Source organism: Convolutriloba macropyga, chromosome 10, assembly GCF_964194025.1.
Source record: "Convolutriloba macropyga chromosome 10, txConMacr16.3, whole genome shotgun sequence".
NCBI classification, from domain to species: Eukaryota; Metazoa; Xenacoelomorpha; order Acoela; family Convolutidae; genus Convolutriloba; species Convolutriloba macropyga.
The window spans coordinates 22,961,353-22,979,362 of record NC_134477.1 but is presented as its reverse complement, the minus strand read 5'-3'; the positions used below and the strand labels follow the sequence as shown (position 1 = coordinate 22,979,362).

Genomic DNA, 18,010 nt, shown 5'->3' with positions numbered 1-18,010 from the left:
GTTATGAATCTACCTCGTTTTGTTGTTTTTGTTGACGTATTTAAAAGATATTGAGTTTGACCGTACTTAATGTTTTAATGTGTTTTCCCCCTCTTGTAGACAGTTAAGTTAAGAATGTGGCTGGGCGGGTTCGGAACACTATGTGCAAATGCACCTTACTGAGCCTCCTTATTATTATTTACCCACAAACTCAAAAGCAAACACTCATTTATTTACAAACTCAAGAGTACTTTTAAAAGCAAAACTTAAACAAAACGTTTTCAGTTTTTTTGCGAATATCGGGTTCATGAGGTAGTAATTTCTTTTCGAAAGGCAACATATTCCATTCGAAAGGAACAGCAAAACCAAATGATGTTTGTCCTAGTGCTGTTTTTTAACGAAAGGATCCTTCAGTTTCTATGCATCTTAGCACAACTATTACGCCGAATAGATCTCGAAAACCAACCGACAAATGAACGTGTTGCCAATGTGGAGAAGTGTTAAACAATTGTATAGCCTACATATGTGGCACTTGGTACCATCAGGCATTCCTGTAACGGTTTTCAGCCATATAGGCAATGTAAGAGTATTAAACTGGTTTTGCGAAACCTGCCGTTTTTGAATATGACAACCAAAGAAAGGGGCCATCAACTGCGAAAGACAGAACGTAGATATCTTACAACATCAAGATCAAAATAATCTCTTGACATCACTGAGTAGAAAAAGCAAAACAGTGACAAGTACTCCTGATGAAGACGAAGTATGATGACCGATTCGATTCTGTGAACTACCTGAGATCAAGTAATCAAATGTACACCAGCAAAAATCGGATGAATTCCAGAAAGTGAAGACCAGAAAGTTGCCGGAGAGTTAAAAATTCAATGGCATGCAGATAAATGGAACAGTGCTTACTTGAAAATTTGGCAAGAAATCTGGAAAATGGCTTATGCTGACTTAAGAATTGTCATGTAGATGAGAAATTGAACTATTTCTAGCAAAAGCTGTTCAGGATAAATTGGGGACTTGTAGTACGATTTACATATCTCCAGATTAACTGAAGAATGTAGAGAAAAAGAAAGCAGTGTCTCGAAGCGATCAGTGGTCGCGTGTCTGGATGACGTCAGCTGATCCGACCTACATGACCCCCCAAAATGAAGCTTCTGCTGAAAAAAAATACAAACTGAAGAATAAAGGAACAGTAGATTCTATTGAAGCTAAATTAGGAGAAACCTTACAAAAGGACGGAGGGGATCCAGGGACGGATGGAAAGTACTATTTTTTTTGACAGCTAGAAGAAAAAGTCTGTGTCTATGGACCCTCAAAGCTTAATTGACTAATAATTATGGGCACAAACGGAAAAGATCCACGATCCTTTTATATATTTGATTTTTCTCTTGAAGGTCTAGATTTTTCTCTTAAGATCTATATGTCATGGCTATCCAACTTGACTGGGAGCAAAAGCCAGCAGCCGCCGCCTCCCAGCGACGCTCAAGAAAAGGCGAAAGAAAAACGAGATGCTGCTGAAGTCCTTCAGAAGGCCAGAGAAGTGAGAAATAGTGGTAGCTATCAAGCATTTGATCCAGAGGGACTTGAAAGAGCGGCTAAGGCCATCAAAGAGCTTAATCAATCTCGTTAGTGTTTTTCATTCTTGATATTGAAATACGATTATCTAAGTGTAGTAGATGCAGTAGATAAGTTGGCAACAGTCTGCTGAAAGAAAGGTGTTTCAGCTCATGCGCGATCAGCAATTGACCTTCAGCGTGATAAAGAACGAACTGATCAGCTAAAGATAGAAGAGAGTATTGGACAAGCCAAAGCATATGAAGAAGAGTACAAAATCAAGTTAGCCCAAGTCCAGGGTGAAGAGAGGTTAGAAAATCAATTTAGAGATTAGATTGTAAAAAATAGATATGGTCAATTGATAGAAAATGTTTTATAATAATAAAAAGATTGCTCGTGGGAATCTGTGCGTAACACTGTATGTTCCTCTTAAGGTTACCTCTTATTAATTTCTGTCGGAGAAACCGTGAAGCGTATCCGAAAGCAACTCGGAGAAAATTACTTGTACTGTTTGAAACGAAAAATATGCCGCCTGTTTTCGACAAACAAAACGAAAACTCTTTAACATATTTTAGAAGGAAAAGTGTAGTGCAATTTGAAAGACACAGACAAACCTTACATGCGCACGCAAATACAAACCCCAATACAAAAAGCTTGTTTCGAAAAATTTCTGTTCGGCAACTGCTCTTTACTCAAGGTTCGCCACCATTCATTTAGGTCTTTTTTTTAACTGGGTGCGGAATTTAGAAGGCAATTGTATCGGTAAATCTAATTTTGGCACTAAACTTTGAAATGAAACTTTTTGTGAGGTTTTTCAAAAAAATGTTTGTCTACTTTTATTGCACTCTGCCTCTACTTGTGTCTAACATATGGGAATGTTAAAAGTCTTCTTTAAGGCTCCTATTTAGTTGCATTGAGGAACATTGATTATTGTTTAATTTAAAGAAATGCCCGTAGACTCCAAAGGATCGGTTCGAAGAGCAGTTTCAATATACAGAGAAGTGAAAGTTCTCATTTTCAAAGGAAAATAAAGAAGTTTTGTATTTTCTCAACCTGGCGATGCATAAACCCTAGCTCTCAATTTCTTCTGTTTTGCTGCATTATATTAGAGTTGGTTAGTTCGAACGATCTGGTCTGACAGCATAAGGAATACAAATGAAAAAGATAAGAAGATGTTTCCATCTTTACTTTTTGATAAATTGTTTGTTTGCTTTGATCGACATTCCATGAAACTGTTTTTTACGTCTCCGTGGTTTTGAAAATACCGAAATGTTTTTTATATTTGATTTTTCAAAAATCAGTTTGATACAGAGAAACATTGGTTCCTCAATGGTTTTCAATCAGCAGAGATGGATAAAAGTTTTAACGAAATTTTGAGGATGAAAAGTTGTTGGTCAATTAATTTCTCCGTTTAGGTTTAAGTTAAATTTCAATGCGATATGTCCCCCTTGCAATTTTTGCCCGTTCCATTTTTCCTTCCAAATTTTAAAGTGTTCACTTTTAAAAAAGTTTTTAATTTTCTTAGTATAACTCAAAACTAGATCGTGAGGCTACAATATTCTATATAAATCAGAACTAGATGGTGAGGGCTTCTGTTGCTGCCTAACTAAAATGTGAAAAATTGACTGTGAAAAAAGCCAGCCTCGCATATTTATTTTAATTTTTGAGTAAAAATTTGGGAACAATAAAACATTTAGGATAAGATATCCAAGGGTTAGCATAAAACCCAATTATTGAATTTTTTGTTCAGTTAATTCAAATTGAGTTTCCTAACGTCTCTGCAGTTGTTACAGCCTCATAGATATCCGTCAGGTGCACATGTCTGATTCGTTTCATTGACTTCTGAAGAAAACTTTGAAGACAGAAAAATTTAGATTTATGAGGATCGAAAAGAATGTCATATTTGAAGTGATTTTTTTTAGATGGTTGGCAAGATGGCAAGCTCTATACCAGTAATCAGAGTCGCTTTTGTCTGCAGACAAAGTTTTTGGTTATATGAGTTATTCGATTTCTGACTGCAGTAATAGTTAAATGCTTACGACAGTCAATACCCACGTTCTATGTTTAGTTTCTATTTTTGCAAACAGCAAGACACGAAGTTTTTGATACAAAGACAGGGGAAATATGTCTAAACTGAACAGTTATGCTTTGTATGCGATGACTTTGTTACTTGACATAAAGCCAAGAATTGGTACAACGTAACAGACGTATGCGTTCTTCTTAGTAATTAACGTTGCTTTTGAGAGGTTCAGCTTGAAGAAGAATAGAGCATTCGGGAACCTCTCAAAAGCAACGTTAAATTCTTCAGTTCTTTTTCAGTTCTGTTCTTGACGTGCACAACCCAGGATAATGTCTCGGTTACCAGGAGATCTCGATTTTTCATTACCTTTGTGGTGTCGATGCTATAGTTTGGTATTGCAATATTTAATTCATTGTCTCGCTAATTACCTGTCCAAATGGCTGTGATGGAGTTACATCTTTTTAGATCTATATTTACAGGAAAGCTGATGGTTGTTATGAATCTACCTCGTTTTGTTGTTTTTGTTGACGTGATACCGAATTTCATTAGGGACATGTCCCATCTCCTTTGAAGAAAGGAACAAGTTTGTTTGCTCAGTCAAGGTTTTATCTGATATCTTGACTTTTTAGTGATTTATTTAAAGAAGATATTGAGTTTGACCGTAATTAATGTTTTAATGTGTTTATCCGCTCTTGTGGTATACATTAAGTTAAGAATGTGGCGGGGCGGGTTCGGATAACTATGTGTGAATGCACCTTACCGAACATCCTTATTATTGTTTACGCACAAACTGAAAAGCAAACACTCAATTATTTACAAACTCAAGAGTACTTTTAAAAGCAAAACTTAAACAAAACGTTTTCAGTTTTTTTGCGATTATAGGGTTCATGAGGTAGTAATTTCTTTTCGGAAGGCAACATATTCTATTTGAAAGGAACAGCAAAACCAAATGGTGTTTGTCCTAGTGCTGTTTTTTAATCAAAGAATCCTTCAGATTCTATGCATCTTAGCACAACTATTACGCCGAATAGATCTCGAAAACCAACCGAGAAATGAACGTGTTGCGAATGTGGAGAAGTGTTAAACAATTGTATAGCCTACATATGTGGCACTTGGTACCATCAGGCATTCCTGTAACTGTTTTCAGCCATATAGGCAATGTAAGAGTATTAAACTGGTTTTGCGAAACCTGCCGTTTTTGAATATGACAACCAAAGAAAGGGGCCATCAACTGCGAAAGACAGAACGTAGATATCTTACAACATCAAGATCAAAATAATCTCTTGACATCACTGAGTAGAAAAAGCAAAACAGTGACAAGTACTCCTGATGAAGACGAAGTATGATGACCGATTCGATTCTGTGAACTACCTGAGATCAAGTAATCAAATGTACACCAGCAAAAATCGGATGAATTCCAGAAAGTGAAGACCAGAAAGTTGCCGGAGAGTTAAAAATTCAATGGCATGCAGATAAATGGAACAGTGCTTACTTGAAAATTTGGCAAGAAATCTGGAAAATGGCTTATGCTGACTTAAGAATTGTCATGTAGATGAGAAATTGAACTATTTCTAGCAAAAGCTGTTCAGGATAAATTGGGGACTTGTAGTACGATTTACATATCTCCAGATTAACTGAAGAATGTAGAGAAAAAGAAAGCAGTGTCTCGAAGCGATCAGTGGTCGCGTGTCTGGATGACGTCAGCTGATCCGACCTACATGACCCCCCAAAATGAAGCTTCTGCTGAAAAAAAATACAAACCGAAGAATAAAGGAACAGTAGATTCTATTGAAGCTAAATTAGGAGAAACCTTACAAAAGGACGGAGGGGATCCAGGGACGGGTGGAAGGTACTATATTTTTTGACAGCTAGAAGAAAAAGTCTGTGCCTATGGACCCTCAAAGCTTAATTGACCAATAATTAATAATGTCAGCAGTAATTCAACTGACAGTTACGAAGAGCCTGTACTTTGTCTTACTGAAAAAAAAACATGAGCCACCTGAAGTCTCTCGTCTTAGGGTCTACGAAGAAATGAGAGTAATTTAAAAAAAGCATGGGACCAGATGGATTACCGTCTTGCGTTTGGTATGAAAATTCTCGCCGTCTTAACCCATCTGGAAAATAATTAACGGTTTGCTTAAGTCGAGTATTGGGGTCGTTCCAATTATACCCCCTCCCTGGAAATTATAGCCCCCATAATTGTATCTTTGCCATGGCTGGGGGCTATAGGTTATCTGACTACTAAGCGGGGGGGGGGGGGGGCTATAATGGAGAAAGACCCGAGTATTGTACCACAACAGCTGAAAATTGCCCGAATAGTACCTCTAACTAAAAATAAAAAAGCAGAGAGCCTTAGCGATTGCAGACCATTATCTGTTAGTTCAATAATTGCACGTTTTTTTGAGGCGATTGTGCCCAAGAGCTTTGTCGCAGACCAATGCAACGAGTGTTTACCAACAAATCAACATAGTTTCAGAAGACAAGTTTCTACAACTGCACTTTTGAGACTGCAGCCCTATATGGCTGAATTTACAGTCACATAAGACGTGTCGATACGTTAAAGAAAATCCTTTGATACAGCATTCAAAAATTACAAACTCGGACAGTTACTGCCGAAAATAACACGTTCGTCGTCAATTGGATTACTCAGTACCTCAAAGAAAGGAAAGTTTATACTGACTGCAATGCCCAAATTCAACTATGGAAGCCATTAATCAAGGAGTTCCTCAAGGTTCAATTTCTGGAGCAATTTTGTTCAACATTGCAACATACAACCTAACTACTGTAAAATAACCTAACATTGATGTAAGATTTGCCGATGATGCAACCTACACTATGTATGGAAAAGATGGAAAAGATAATCATGAATATATTCTGAATTTGGTTAATGATTGCTGCGCCAGTAATTAAAGTGTCCTAAACGAAGAAAAAACCGAAATAATGACAATACGGGTGGGAAAACATTTGCCTCCCAGTTTGAAGAATTTGATAGCTTTATATGTGACACTAGGTTTCATAATAAGCTCACATTTGCTCGGATTGGAACGGTGTCTCAGCTCATTCATGGTTTTGTCATCTCCGCTTTCAATCAGTTGCATCATGCTGTTGCGGGAAAATATAAATTTTTTGAGAACCTGAAACTTTTCAAACACCTATATTGACAACTTAAATTTTGTGGAAGTTATAAACAACCGGTCCAAGCGAGCAACAAGTACATCCTAGTAGTGGAACTGTTTCACTCCTTTCGCTCACTCAAGACACCAATCTTCAGATGCGGCACAGGTTTAAAAGTTGAGATAATGTACGCATCCGAAGAAAAGTTTGCTCATTCCACAAGTGCTTCGAAGAACAATTTAGCCACGAATTGTAATAAGTTTTTGCCCCTTTTATTTAAAAACTGTACTAGTTATCGGTTGGTCTCTTACAAAGAAAACGAAAAAAAAATTAAAGGTCGTTTCTTCAAATCAGAGTTGGAAATACTATCAGTTCTTCATTTAACATGACGCTGGTATCAAATGCCTCCATGGGAATCTTAATTAGCAACACCTTAGTGATCCGGGATCAGGTGCCACAGAATTGGGACCTCTAGCAGTTCGTATAGATCGAACTGCTTTGCCATTGCCTAGAAGTATGAGCATCCATTAGTTGAAAAAAGTGGTCAAAACGTTTTGCAAGTGGCTGTACCCGAGTCGCAGGCGGCAGTACGCGCGGCGAGCGTGGGGTCGGCGGGGCTGATGTAGAAAATCGAGGAGCTGATGGGGCGTCGTCAATTGGGATCGGGCAAAATGATAACTTTCACCACAACAATCGGTTAACCTAAAACGGAAACGATATAGCACCAAAGAAAGTGCCTTTAACCAGGTCTTCGCACAGGTGAGAGCTGGTGGACCTACTTTAGATTTTGTAGTTAGACGTGACAACCTAAATTGCATTGACCTAAACTATATCCACTTATTGCTGGTGGCTGCTATTTAGGATGAAGATTGTGGCAACAAAATTAAAGTCTCCGAGCGCCATCTTTGTCAACAACTCAATGCGCAGCTTCTTTAACAAGTTGACCGTTTCTTGAACGGCTGCCTTATATGTCACAGCAACAACACATCAGGCTTTCATTGAAACGGAGCCTACAAAGAAAAAAGACAGTAAGTCAAAGTTGGCTACCAGCGAGTGCTACGCATATAACTATATCGCGGTCCTGACGATGAGTAAAGGACAACTGAGTGGTATGCGAACAGACTGAAACTCTGAAGCCGACTATAGGATGAATATTTTAGGCACTGTTTTGATTTTTTCGTATGAAAGGCGTCTGTCAACATACGAATTCAGTACTTGGTACACAATGGATTCTACTAATTGCGTTACCATCTATGTCGTTATCTAACAATGCATGCAGCGGCAAAGGGAAATCAAGGAAAACAGTCAAAAAAGAAAAAGCAGTTGCTGAACGTTTAAAGTTGAAAATTTAAATAAACTTTTATGCTTCTTTGATAACTTACATTCTCGAGTACAAAGCCTGTACAATCAAAGATTTGTTGATTGCGCACGAATTGACTTCACATCTTTCTGTGGAGTCTTTTTTCCAATTTATGTAGTCTTTTCTGTATATATGTAGCCACACTTTTTCAGAATTTTTGGTCTCTGTTCAACGAAGAGGGGGTAAACGTATAGAGAACAATTATTTAAGGTCATCATTATCTTGAAAACGTGATAATGAGGTTGTTGGTTTGTTGTTAGGAGATTGAATATCCAAGAAGAGGCAAAACACCACAGAGAGAAATCCAACTATGACGACCAGCTGGCTAGGAAGAGGTACGCTGACCAGTTGGCTGCTCAGAAACAGAGTCAGGATGAGATCCTGAGGAGACAGGAAGAGTCCACTGCCAAACAGGAGGAACTGCGCAGATGTGAGTGATCAAATGACTCCAATTCTCTGTTTCTACATGACATATTAGTAGCTATAGGCAAACTTAATTTTTGTATCGCTTAATTTAAGGCAGGGGAAAAGTACATCAATAACGTGGACTTTAAGTCAATTCCAATAACACCACCTATGCTGATAAACTGCGGTTTTGTGATTAATTGCTCTCAAACGAAGTTTGTAGCAATTATTACGACCCGAAGAGGAGTTTTGCTTTTCTTGAGGTTTTTTACGACTCGAATCGGAGTATTGGAGGCGTGTCTTTTTAGTCAATAATTTTGCAGTTAATTTGAAACAAGAAATGCCGCATGTGCTCAAATCTGTAGTGGTTGACTGCTGAAAATGCTTGTTTTTTTTTGCTCAAACTGCTGTTTTTGAGAGAGCGAGAAATTGAAGTGTAAAAGCATTTTTTTCTAAGTGCGCAAATTTTGTTCACGAGCTGTTTTTGAAGCAAATTTTCGATTTTTTTTTGGTTAGGAGGTCTGAATTATTTAAACAGTATAAAGATAAAGATTTTTGACGGTCTTTTAAAATTTCATGGTTATTATAGCTGCTGTTTAGTGGTGATCCTTGTTTTTGCAATCCAAAGTATTTTGTGTGAATTGGTGCTCTCTTTTTTTAAGCTGTTTTCACACATTATTCTGACTTTTAGCTTTTCGAAACGGGATAAACAGGTAACACTCAGCGGGCATTAAGTTGCAATAGAGACCCTGAGATGTCTTTTGGTAGTCTTTTAGGTGCTTAATGTCTAAAGTTGTGGGGTACGCCTAAATTAAAGGTTGAATTTTCACATTTGAACCACAAGTTTTTGACCACAAAATTTTGCTTATTTTTTGTTTTTGTCCATTGTTTTCCTTTTTTCTCAAACGGATCTGCAATTGACAATTTTGAAAGCTCACAGATGTTTTTTCCAAGCTAGAATAGCTTTTTATACTTGTTTTTTGAGTTATATATATTTTGGTAATGCAAACTTAATTAAGTTTTTTATTCATTTTTGATTTTTTTTTTCGATTTTTTGGGCAAAATGAATTTTTTCAGGGATCGAATTGCGTTAATGCATACCTTTTACTGATAACCAAATAGTTTTGAAGATTATAAAATTCAAAGTTTCAACGACTTTTCATTAAATTAGTGTTTTGTGTTTTTTTTTCGATCTTTAGGTGTGAATGAATTGTTTTAAGGGCTCCAAGATGGGTTGCTTGATAGTTTTTGTTGACGGCAATATAGTTTTGGAAAAATAATATCCGGAATTTAAACCAATGTTTACTAAACTTTTTATGTTATTGCAATTTTTTCAAGTTTTTGTCAATTTTTTTGCCGTTCCAGTTTTTCGATCTTTAGTGATCAATGAATCGTTTAAAGGGCTTGAAGATGGGTGGGTCACTGGACAGTTTTTAGCGATAAAACAATTCGTTTTAAAGATATTCATATCCGGAATATCCTGCCCACTAACCACAATTTTGGGTTAGTGGGCAATTTTTTGGCTACTGCGAAATAATTATAAAGACAATAATGTCAGGTTATTTGGCGGTTTTTCATTAAAGTTTGGGCTTTTTCCAAGTTTTTGAAATTTTTGTCTTTTACTGAGTTTTTCGATCTTCAAGGGCTAATCCTGCAATTTGGCTATCTGCTGGCTATGCTTTGTGCTCCATTTTTTTGGCCTGCCATCTGAAATTTTTCGTTTTCGAGCGATTTTCGTTTTTAATTGCTCTTGAACGAGGTTCATAGCAATTATTGTAAACGTTTCTTTATGTAGTTTTTTCACTTGAACGTTTTTGTGCTTTTCTAGAACGTTCTTTGACTTCTCAAGGGCCTTTTTCATGCTATCGTTTTTCATTTTTGAGTTATCTCTATTGATCTCACTCCGAAGTAAAGCTTGTTGCTAATATAAAGTCGGTTGCAGCATAGCAACAAGAAGGGTCTGATAGCCGATGGATCTGGTTATGGATCGGGAGGTCAATGGTTCGAATCCAGAGGGGGGGGGGTAAATATTTTTCCACCAGCTTGTTGTTTGAGAGCAATTCATCCGACATTAGTCGGTTTATGTTATAAAATTGTACACTTAATATCCAAATTTTTCCGGTTTTCATTGAGTTTTTCTGTTTTGGTTTTCTCTGTTTTGATTTTAAGTGCTGGACAAAGTGTTTATGTGCACCGCCGGCGATTTTACTCGGAAAAATGCTAAATAATTCATTTTTCAAGTTTGATTTTAAATTCCAAAAATTACAAAGTTTTGTTCTTGTTGTTAACAATGTGTCCGTCTTCTCATTCTAGCATGTGCCTAAGACCTGTAGTTCTATTTGGTTTTTTTCAATCATCTTAAAAAATATATTTTGCTTTTCTTTCTGCATTTGAGTTCTATTCTGTTTTCGTAGTCTAATAGTTTAAATTCATTTTGTCCACAATATCTTCAACATGAGAGGAGAATTTCTTATTTTTGTCTCAATTCATGTGACCCAGAAACGAACAGTCTGTTGTTTTCTGGAGTCCGAACTTTTAAATTGCCCTCGAATGAGAATCAATCATTGTAATCGTGTGTTTTTTATGCAAATTTTTTGCGTGACTGTTTTGCACTTTTCTTCTAGAATTATCTTTGACTTCTCAAGTGACTTTTTCATGCACTTCTTCTTTATTTTTGAGTGGTTTCAATTGCTCTCTCTTCGAAATAAAGTTTGTTGTTCAAACAAAACCGAGTGTTGGAGAGTAGATGACAAGGCGCTGACAGCTGAGTGGTTAATACCTCCATCGAGAAGTCGGAATGTGACTCAGGAGGTCGGGGTTTAAATCCTACCTTCCGCTGATGTTTTTGAACCCGTAAAAAAATTTATCTAGGCTACAGCCCATGAATTAAATTGCGCCGCCTTTTTCGAGAGCAATTTTTCCAACGTTCGTTGGTTTGTTTGTTTCTGGGAATATTTCAGTTCAGTTTCTTGGAATATATCTGCCTTTTGCTTTCTCAATGTATCTTTTAGATCGCCAAGTTCTAAGTTTTAAGGCATTATGATGAGTATTTGTTGGGTATTGTTAGACGATCAATTTCGGTGTATGTCCATGCAAAGAGTTTTTTTAAACCATTTTTCAGCTTACGGATATGCTTTTCACCGGTGGTTGGTGGGTTTTCTCGTCAAAATGCCTGTTTTTTGAATCTCTTCGTCTTCTCTTGTACGGTTTCTGAATGATGTCACACTTGTTTTTTTTTAAATTTGAGATTGTTTCAATGAATATTGCAGGGTTGTTTCAACGCTCAAATCTTTCTCGTTATGACAGCGGTTTAATTTTATACCAAATATTTTTCGTAAAATCTGGTAAAGAATAAGTGTTTCAAAAGAAAAGTTCCGACGCTTCGAGTCTCTGATTGAATTCTTTCGGCTGTTACTTCGGTCTGCTACGATATTCCGCCTGAAAAATTTTTGTTTTGACCTTATGACTTTTATTCCGCAAAAACGGGATAAAAATTTAACGCCTGGAGGGCATTAAGTTCTTAGGGCTTACTAGACTCAAAGTATGCGGTATACCAAAGCTGTTATGGAGAGAAATGGTGTGATAGTAGACTTAAGAAGAGTTTGACCCCCACACTTAACCCCTTCACCACATCACTCAACTAACCTCTTCACCCCATCCAAGCCCCCTGCACTTCTCTCAACTCGTAACGCAGCGCGCTGCAACCCCCTGTGCACCCGATTCCGTGCGCCCGGGCACGTTCAACCCACTCCCTTTCAATTTAGCTAAAGCTTGCATCACTATACAGTAGCTAGCTACTGACGAAGCCAACCCAACCGCTCGTCAGTCCTTTGAGAACAATTCGCCCGACGTTAGGTTATGTTTCCAGAAACCGAATAAGTTTTCAACAATAACCACAATTTCTTTGAGTAATTTGTCAATTAGTACATTATTAAAAAAAGGTATATATCCATTGATGGATTAGAAACAAAACATGAAACAGAATCACGTACTCTTGGAGTGTATTTGAATAAGGAATTGAAAAGCGTGAAAAAATTGTTACGGTCAAATTGTAAAAAAGAGAAAAGGAGAAAGAAGAAAAGTGGGGTTTTCGTTTCATGCCTCATTTAAGCTAAGTTTCGCTAAGCAACTAACTGTTTTGTTCAGTTTTTGAAAGCAGTTTTTCAGCTGTAATGCCAACTTTTTCAGTCAAAGTTGTTTGCCTCATTTATCGAAACTAATAAGAGTGCGTCTGGAGGTATCTTTGACCAACTGAAGTAATTAATGCAATTTTGAGCTATTTTTTTTTCATTATGACATGTTGGGGAGATCTTTTTTTAGCAGTTCTTGATTTTTCAAATTTATGATTGCGTTTTGGGAGTTTTGTGTTTAACATAAGATGTTCTATTGCTGTCAATTTCGTCGATTTTTTGTGATAGTGTTTGTTAAGGAAAATTTGGTATTTTTTTTTCCTGAGCTGCGTTTAAAGAATTATTGGTTACGTAACTCAGATGAAGTCTGAGAAAGTCTGGCATTAATTGAGAACTGCGAAGCGATTCGAGATATATGCGAGTGTCGAAGTGACTTTAGCAGAGTCACGTAACCATTTTGAAACACGCGTTGTGCAATTTCAGTCAAAAATTTTACTTGCTAAAGTGATTACAATTTTTGATTGCGAAAATAGTATAACTTTCAGGGTCTATACCCCCATACAATTAGTGCTTATAGTTAAACCCACATACTGTAATTGCACTCTCGTGCCAGCACGTTTATCAACATTTTGGAGGTCAGTTCTTTGGTGATTTGGGGGAAACGAATAAATTCTATTTTTGCATAGAAAACAGGAAAATCACTTTTGCAGGTAATTAACTTTTTTCTTTTGCTGATGAAACTCTTTTGGTGAACCGTTTTTGTCTTTTTGACTTTTGAAACATATTTGGGATCTTTTCCGTTTGTGCCCCCCAAGCATAGTGGGTGCATATTATTTGCAACCCCTAGACGCATGGGCCTTATTTTTAAATATTGATTTACCATATAATAGCACATGCTCTGAACTGGGGGAGCATAACGTACTGTGGGGAGCACAAATTGAAAAGATCCCATTTCTGCTTTATCCAATTGTCTTTGTTTCTTTTCGAATAAAAGGGTTAATTTTCCTCAATGAAAGACATTAGATGAGGATACAGCAATGGCAAAAACACTTGTGAAAAACATCAATGGTTGGAAAACTTCTGGAGAAGATTAATTGAAGTGAAAAAAGAATCGGATCCTGAATTATATGGAACCTGTGCTCCGATCGCCCTGTGCTCATTTCGTGGGGCTGTATGTAACAACTGTACATTCAATTTCAAATGAAGAGCACGTTTTTACCTGTTTGAGTACTTTAAGATCTGGCACTGTATAAAGGAAGATCTGGCACTGTTAAGATCTGGCATTCTAAAACTTGCACGTGCGTGTTTCAACAGAGTTTTTGACTTTCAAAAGTTTTTGACTGAATATAGATAAAAATTTTTAACCGTTTTTTGTCCATTTGGCTTAATTTTCAAAAATGCCTGTGTGCTTGGATGTGTCAAACAACAACCGTGTGGCAAAAACTAGTTTCCTGAGATCATTTTCGTCAATGCCTCTATCCCTAACCTGACGATTTGGACCCCTTCTTCTCCAGCTCTACCACAACCCTACCCCCCTAATTCTAGCTAATGCTCTCATACCCCCTAATGCTAGCATCCCTAAGCCCCAACTGGCTGCTACCGACGCCAACCGCTAGGCGGTCGTTTGAGAGCAATTCGCGCGATGGTCATGTTCTTTTTCTCTCGAGCATCTAATTTCAACAGAGCTCTATTCTTGTTCTCTCTACCTTTTTCTTTCATGTGGCATATAGCATTCCGAATCTAACCGTTCGAATTCCAGAAAATAATAGGTGGTCAATTTATCTGTCTGTTTTGTGCTTTTCAATTCTATCGAAGGTCAAGAAGGTCTCTCGTGGCTATTTTCCGGCAATCTACTCTCTGTTATTAATCAGCTGCTTTTCGGCTTCACTTGGTTTACTCTGCTTAAGGACCTCGTTACAATGAGTGAACACAATTAATAACGCGATACGAGGAAGAGTTGTTTAGAATACACGTGTGTGTTACAGCGACCATCAAGTACGAAGCTGATGTGCGACACGAGAATGAGATGAAGAGAGTGAAAGCAGAATTGGCAGGACAGGCTCAGATAGAGAGAGAGAACCACGATCTAAGACTGGAGAAGATAAGAGAGGAGTCGAAGCAGTTCAGGTCAACTGTGTTGGAGGCAGTCACCACTGCGGGAAGTGTAATGGGACAAGGAGCTCAAGCACTTCTAACCGACTGGAGCAAATTGTCACGCACGGTCAGACTCCTAGCATTACTTTGTAAACGCCTTTAGACCGCACTAATCACTAAACAACTGTGACACGCAACCTTATTGTGAAGTCTAGTTGCTTGATGAAATATTTGAATTATGGCAAAGTTTGCTGTTATGGCGAGTTTATTAATTCAGTGGGAAATACGTCAATTTTGATCAATAGAAATATATATCGGATAGACATGCGTGGTGCTCTAAATTATTTTTCGAAATTTGTGCATAGAATACTTGACGCCAAAAGATGCTTGTTCATATTTCAAACCTACTATCTGACATTTAGCACCAATTTAATTAATGCATTCCGTTGCTTCTCTTATCAATAGCCGCCTCAGCTTCTCAGCCGGCTCTTATAGCGCTCCTATTTTTTAACCGCTCGAAGAGTATTGGTTTGCTGAAGATTTTTTTACCGGAAGTACTAGTCGTTCAGACGCTGTTTTGACCTAAAAGTGAAAGAGAGCAAAAATTGCCATGTGAGCTAATTTTTTCTGAGCGAGGGAAGTTTTTTGATCATGCGCTCCGTTTAGTGAATGACTTTTTGACTTTGAAAAGTAGTTTTTGACTGAATGGCACATATAGATAGCCGTTTTTAGCCGTCTAAGTGGCCCAATTTTTTGCTTGTAATTTGGTTTTTTGTTTCATCGAATAAAAATGATTTTTATTCGATGCTATATTGACATATTTAACCTCGGAAATTGATACCACAGTGTTTTGCAGAGCCTGAAAATGCGTTTCAAGTTTAAAATTCGCACATATTTCTTGATTTTTAAATTAATTTTTGGCTTTTTAGTAGTAGATAAAACAAGGGATTCAACCACCAGTAAAATTTGTCCCTTTCTCCTAACGCTAATCGCGCATGTCGAATCGGGCCAAATTTTACTGTTTGTTGAATCCCTTGTTTTATCTACTACTATATATTAGCTCTATTTTCACTTCTTTTATATTTTAAATCTATAATTTCTTGTCTCACTTAGTGCAAACCATTAGTACAGAGTTAAGCTGGTAATTAACTGTTATCAGACGGATAGTTTGGGTTCTATGCCCACCGACTCCGGTGGACGTCCCCAGATACTAGTATAAAACTAATCAGTGAAACTGCTTCGCAGATGAGACCGTGTAAAAAGCACGTAAAACCAACTTACGAAAAAACTTGAACAAAAATTGAAAGAAATATTAAAATAATGAAAATTTTCATATATCCACTAATCAATATTTAATCAATTTAAAAATAAAACTTTCTGTCTCACTTGGTGTAGTGGTTAAATCGTCGAGTCTAGTTAAGTTGCTTTAGCAAACGGAAGGTTTGGGGTTCCTTCCTCACTGACTCCAGTGAACGTCCCCCGACTCTGATGAATTACTATGAAACTAAGTGAGATAAAAAAACCAAATTCACAGTTCTTTAAAAGGATAATCCCTGCTGTGTGACTGTATATGGGACACACTGTGATGGGTATACAGTCAAAAACACTGAGATCGGTGGAAACACAGTGATTAGTGTTTTTCTATGTCTTCTTGAATATTATACTTATAAACATGCTCTCTGAATTGATTTCTAGTGTGACCATATCTATATCTATGAAGATAAATACATAGTCTACATTTCCTTTTTCTAAATCTCTATAATGATATATGTTTATAAACATTACACATACTACACGTTAGATATTGATCAGGATCAGAATAATGATATCCCAAATGTTCTATATAATCTTTAACCTTAACCATATTTTTACATACATAACAAGAATATCCTACTTCTTTACAATTATTACAACATTCTTTCCAAGGTTTATTTATACACTTATCGCATTTCATTTTCATTTTTCGAAAAATTATTTTTTGATTATTTCCCTAAAAAATACATGTCTCAATCAACTAATACTAGTGTCATAAACTTCTGCGATGTCTGTAATCTATCCTTTGAATCAAAGAAGGCTTTATACAGGCATCAATCATACGATCTCAAACATAAGGAACTATTGGAGAAAATGTTTGAGTCTGAAGAAGAGGAAATCTCGGAGAGGGTGTATAATTTGGATGAAGATAATTATATTATTAAAACTAAACCAGCCACCAAACCTAAAACTGAAGAGGATATCTACACCAGAATTAAGTATGAATGTAAAGAATGTCATGAAGAATTTAGAAGTAAAGTAGCTCTAACTACTCATTCATATAGTCACAACCGCATGTATCTAGAAAACACAGAAGACTTCGATATAAACTCAAGTCAGAACATGAGAGAATTTTATATTACTGATAAAGGTGGGAATTACATTGAAGATATAGATGAAGCAACTAATTACTCTTTAGAAGAAATTAAAAACTGTTACCAGTTTCGTAAAGTTAAGAGTTTTAAATATAAGATCACGGCTGAATGTGATTATAAGAAGAGAACCAAAGAAGTTAAAACTACTAAAATATTTTTCAATACTGATTATATTAATAATAATGCAATATATGAATATGGTGACTTCAATCGGTGGCTAGATTTCGAAAAGGAAATATATGAAGGTTATGGTTATGATTTTGAGTTTCTTGGAATAAGAAGTATTCAGTTAAACATTGAACCAACTAAAGCATCTATTGGTAGTTATGTAGATTTACCTCCTGATCTCAAAAACTCTAAATCGATATTAAATATACGTAGTTATAAATACAATTGCTTACAATTAACTATAGATGCTTGGCTACATCCCGCCCCACACCATGCAACTCGAGAAGGTAAATATGTAGATAAACTAATTGAACCAAGACAACAATATGAAGATGATTTTGCTTATATAATAAGAATACAGAAATTGTATAATATTAATATTTGGGTATACACACCTTGTGGTAATGGTAAAATAGAATTGTTTAAACAAGTGGATGATTTTAATAAAGATAGAAAAGATGTAAGAATACTAGTTTGGAGTAATGGTCAAATAGAACACTGTGCCCTAATAAAAAATATAGAAACCTTGTTAGAACGACCAAATAAAAACAACATTAAATATTATTATTGTGATAGGTGTACCTATTGGTTTAACTCACAAACTAAATATGATAAACACGAATGCAGCACCTCATTCAAACCAGAGATTGTTTGTCCTAAGAAAAAACATATTACTTTTGTAAATGAACACAAACGTCAGAATATAAAAAATATTATAAGTGCCGATATAGAATGTTGCATTGTTGAAGTCTCAACTAATGATTGTAAATAT

The 18,010-nt window shown here is 36.4% G+C and overlaps 1 protein-coding gene across 1 annotated transcript in view; it reads left to right on the top strand.

Moving 5' to 3' along the window:
• The first annotated feature begins 1,402 nt into the window (after window positions 1-1,402).
• The window catches only part of LOC142348827 (ATPase family AAA domain-containing protein 3-like), a 54,205-nt gene continuing 37,597 nt past the window's right edge, over window positions 1,403-18,010 (top strand). Inside the window, exons 1-4 of the mRNA XM_075400354.1 lie at window positions 1,403-1,610; window positions 1,710-1,848; window positions 8,294-8,463; window positions 14,554-14,789. Of these exons, the coding sequence (XP_075256469.1) occupies window positions 1,406-1,610; window positions 1,710-1,848; window positions 8,294-8,463; window positions 14,554-14,789 (750 nt within the window). The 5' untranslated portion in view covers window positions 1,403-1,405. The remainder of the gene's footprint in view (window positions 1,611-1,709; window positions 1,849-8,293; window positions 8,464-14,553; window positions 14,790-18,010) is intronic.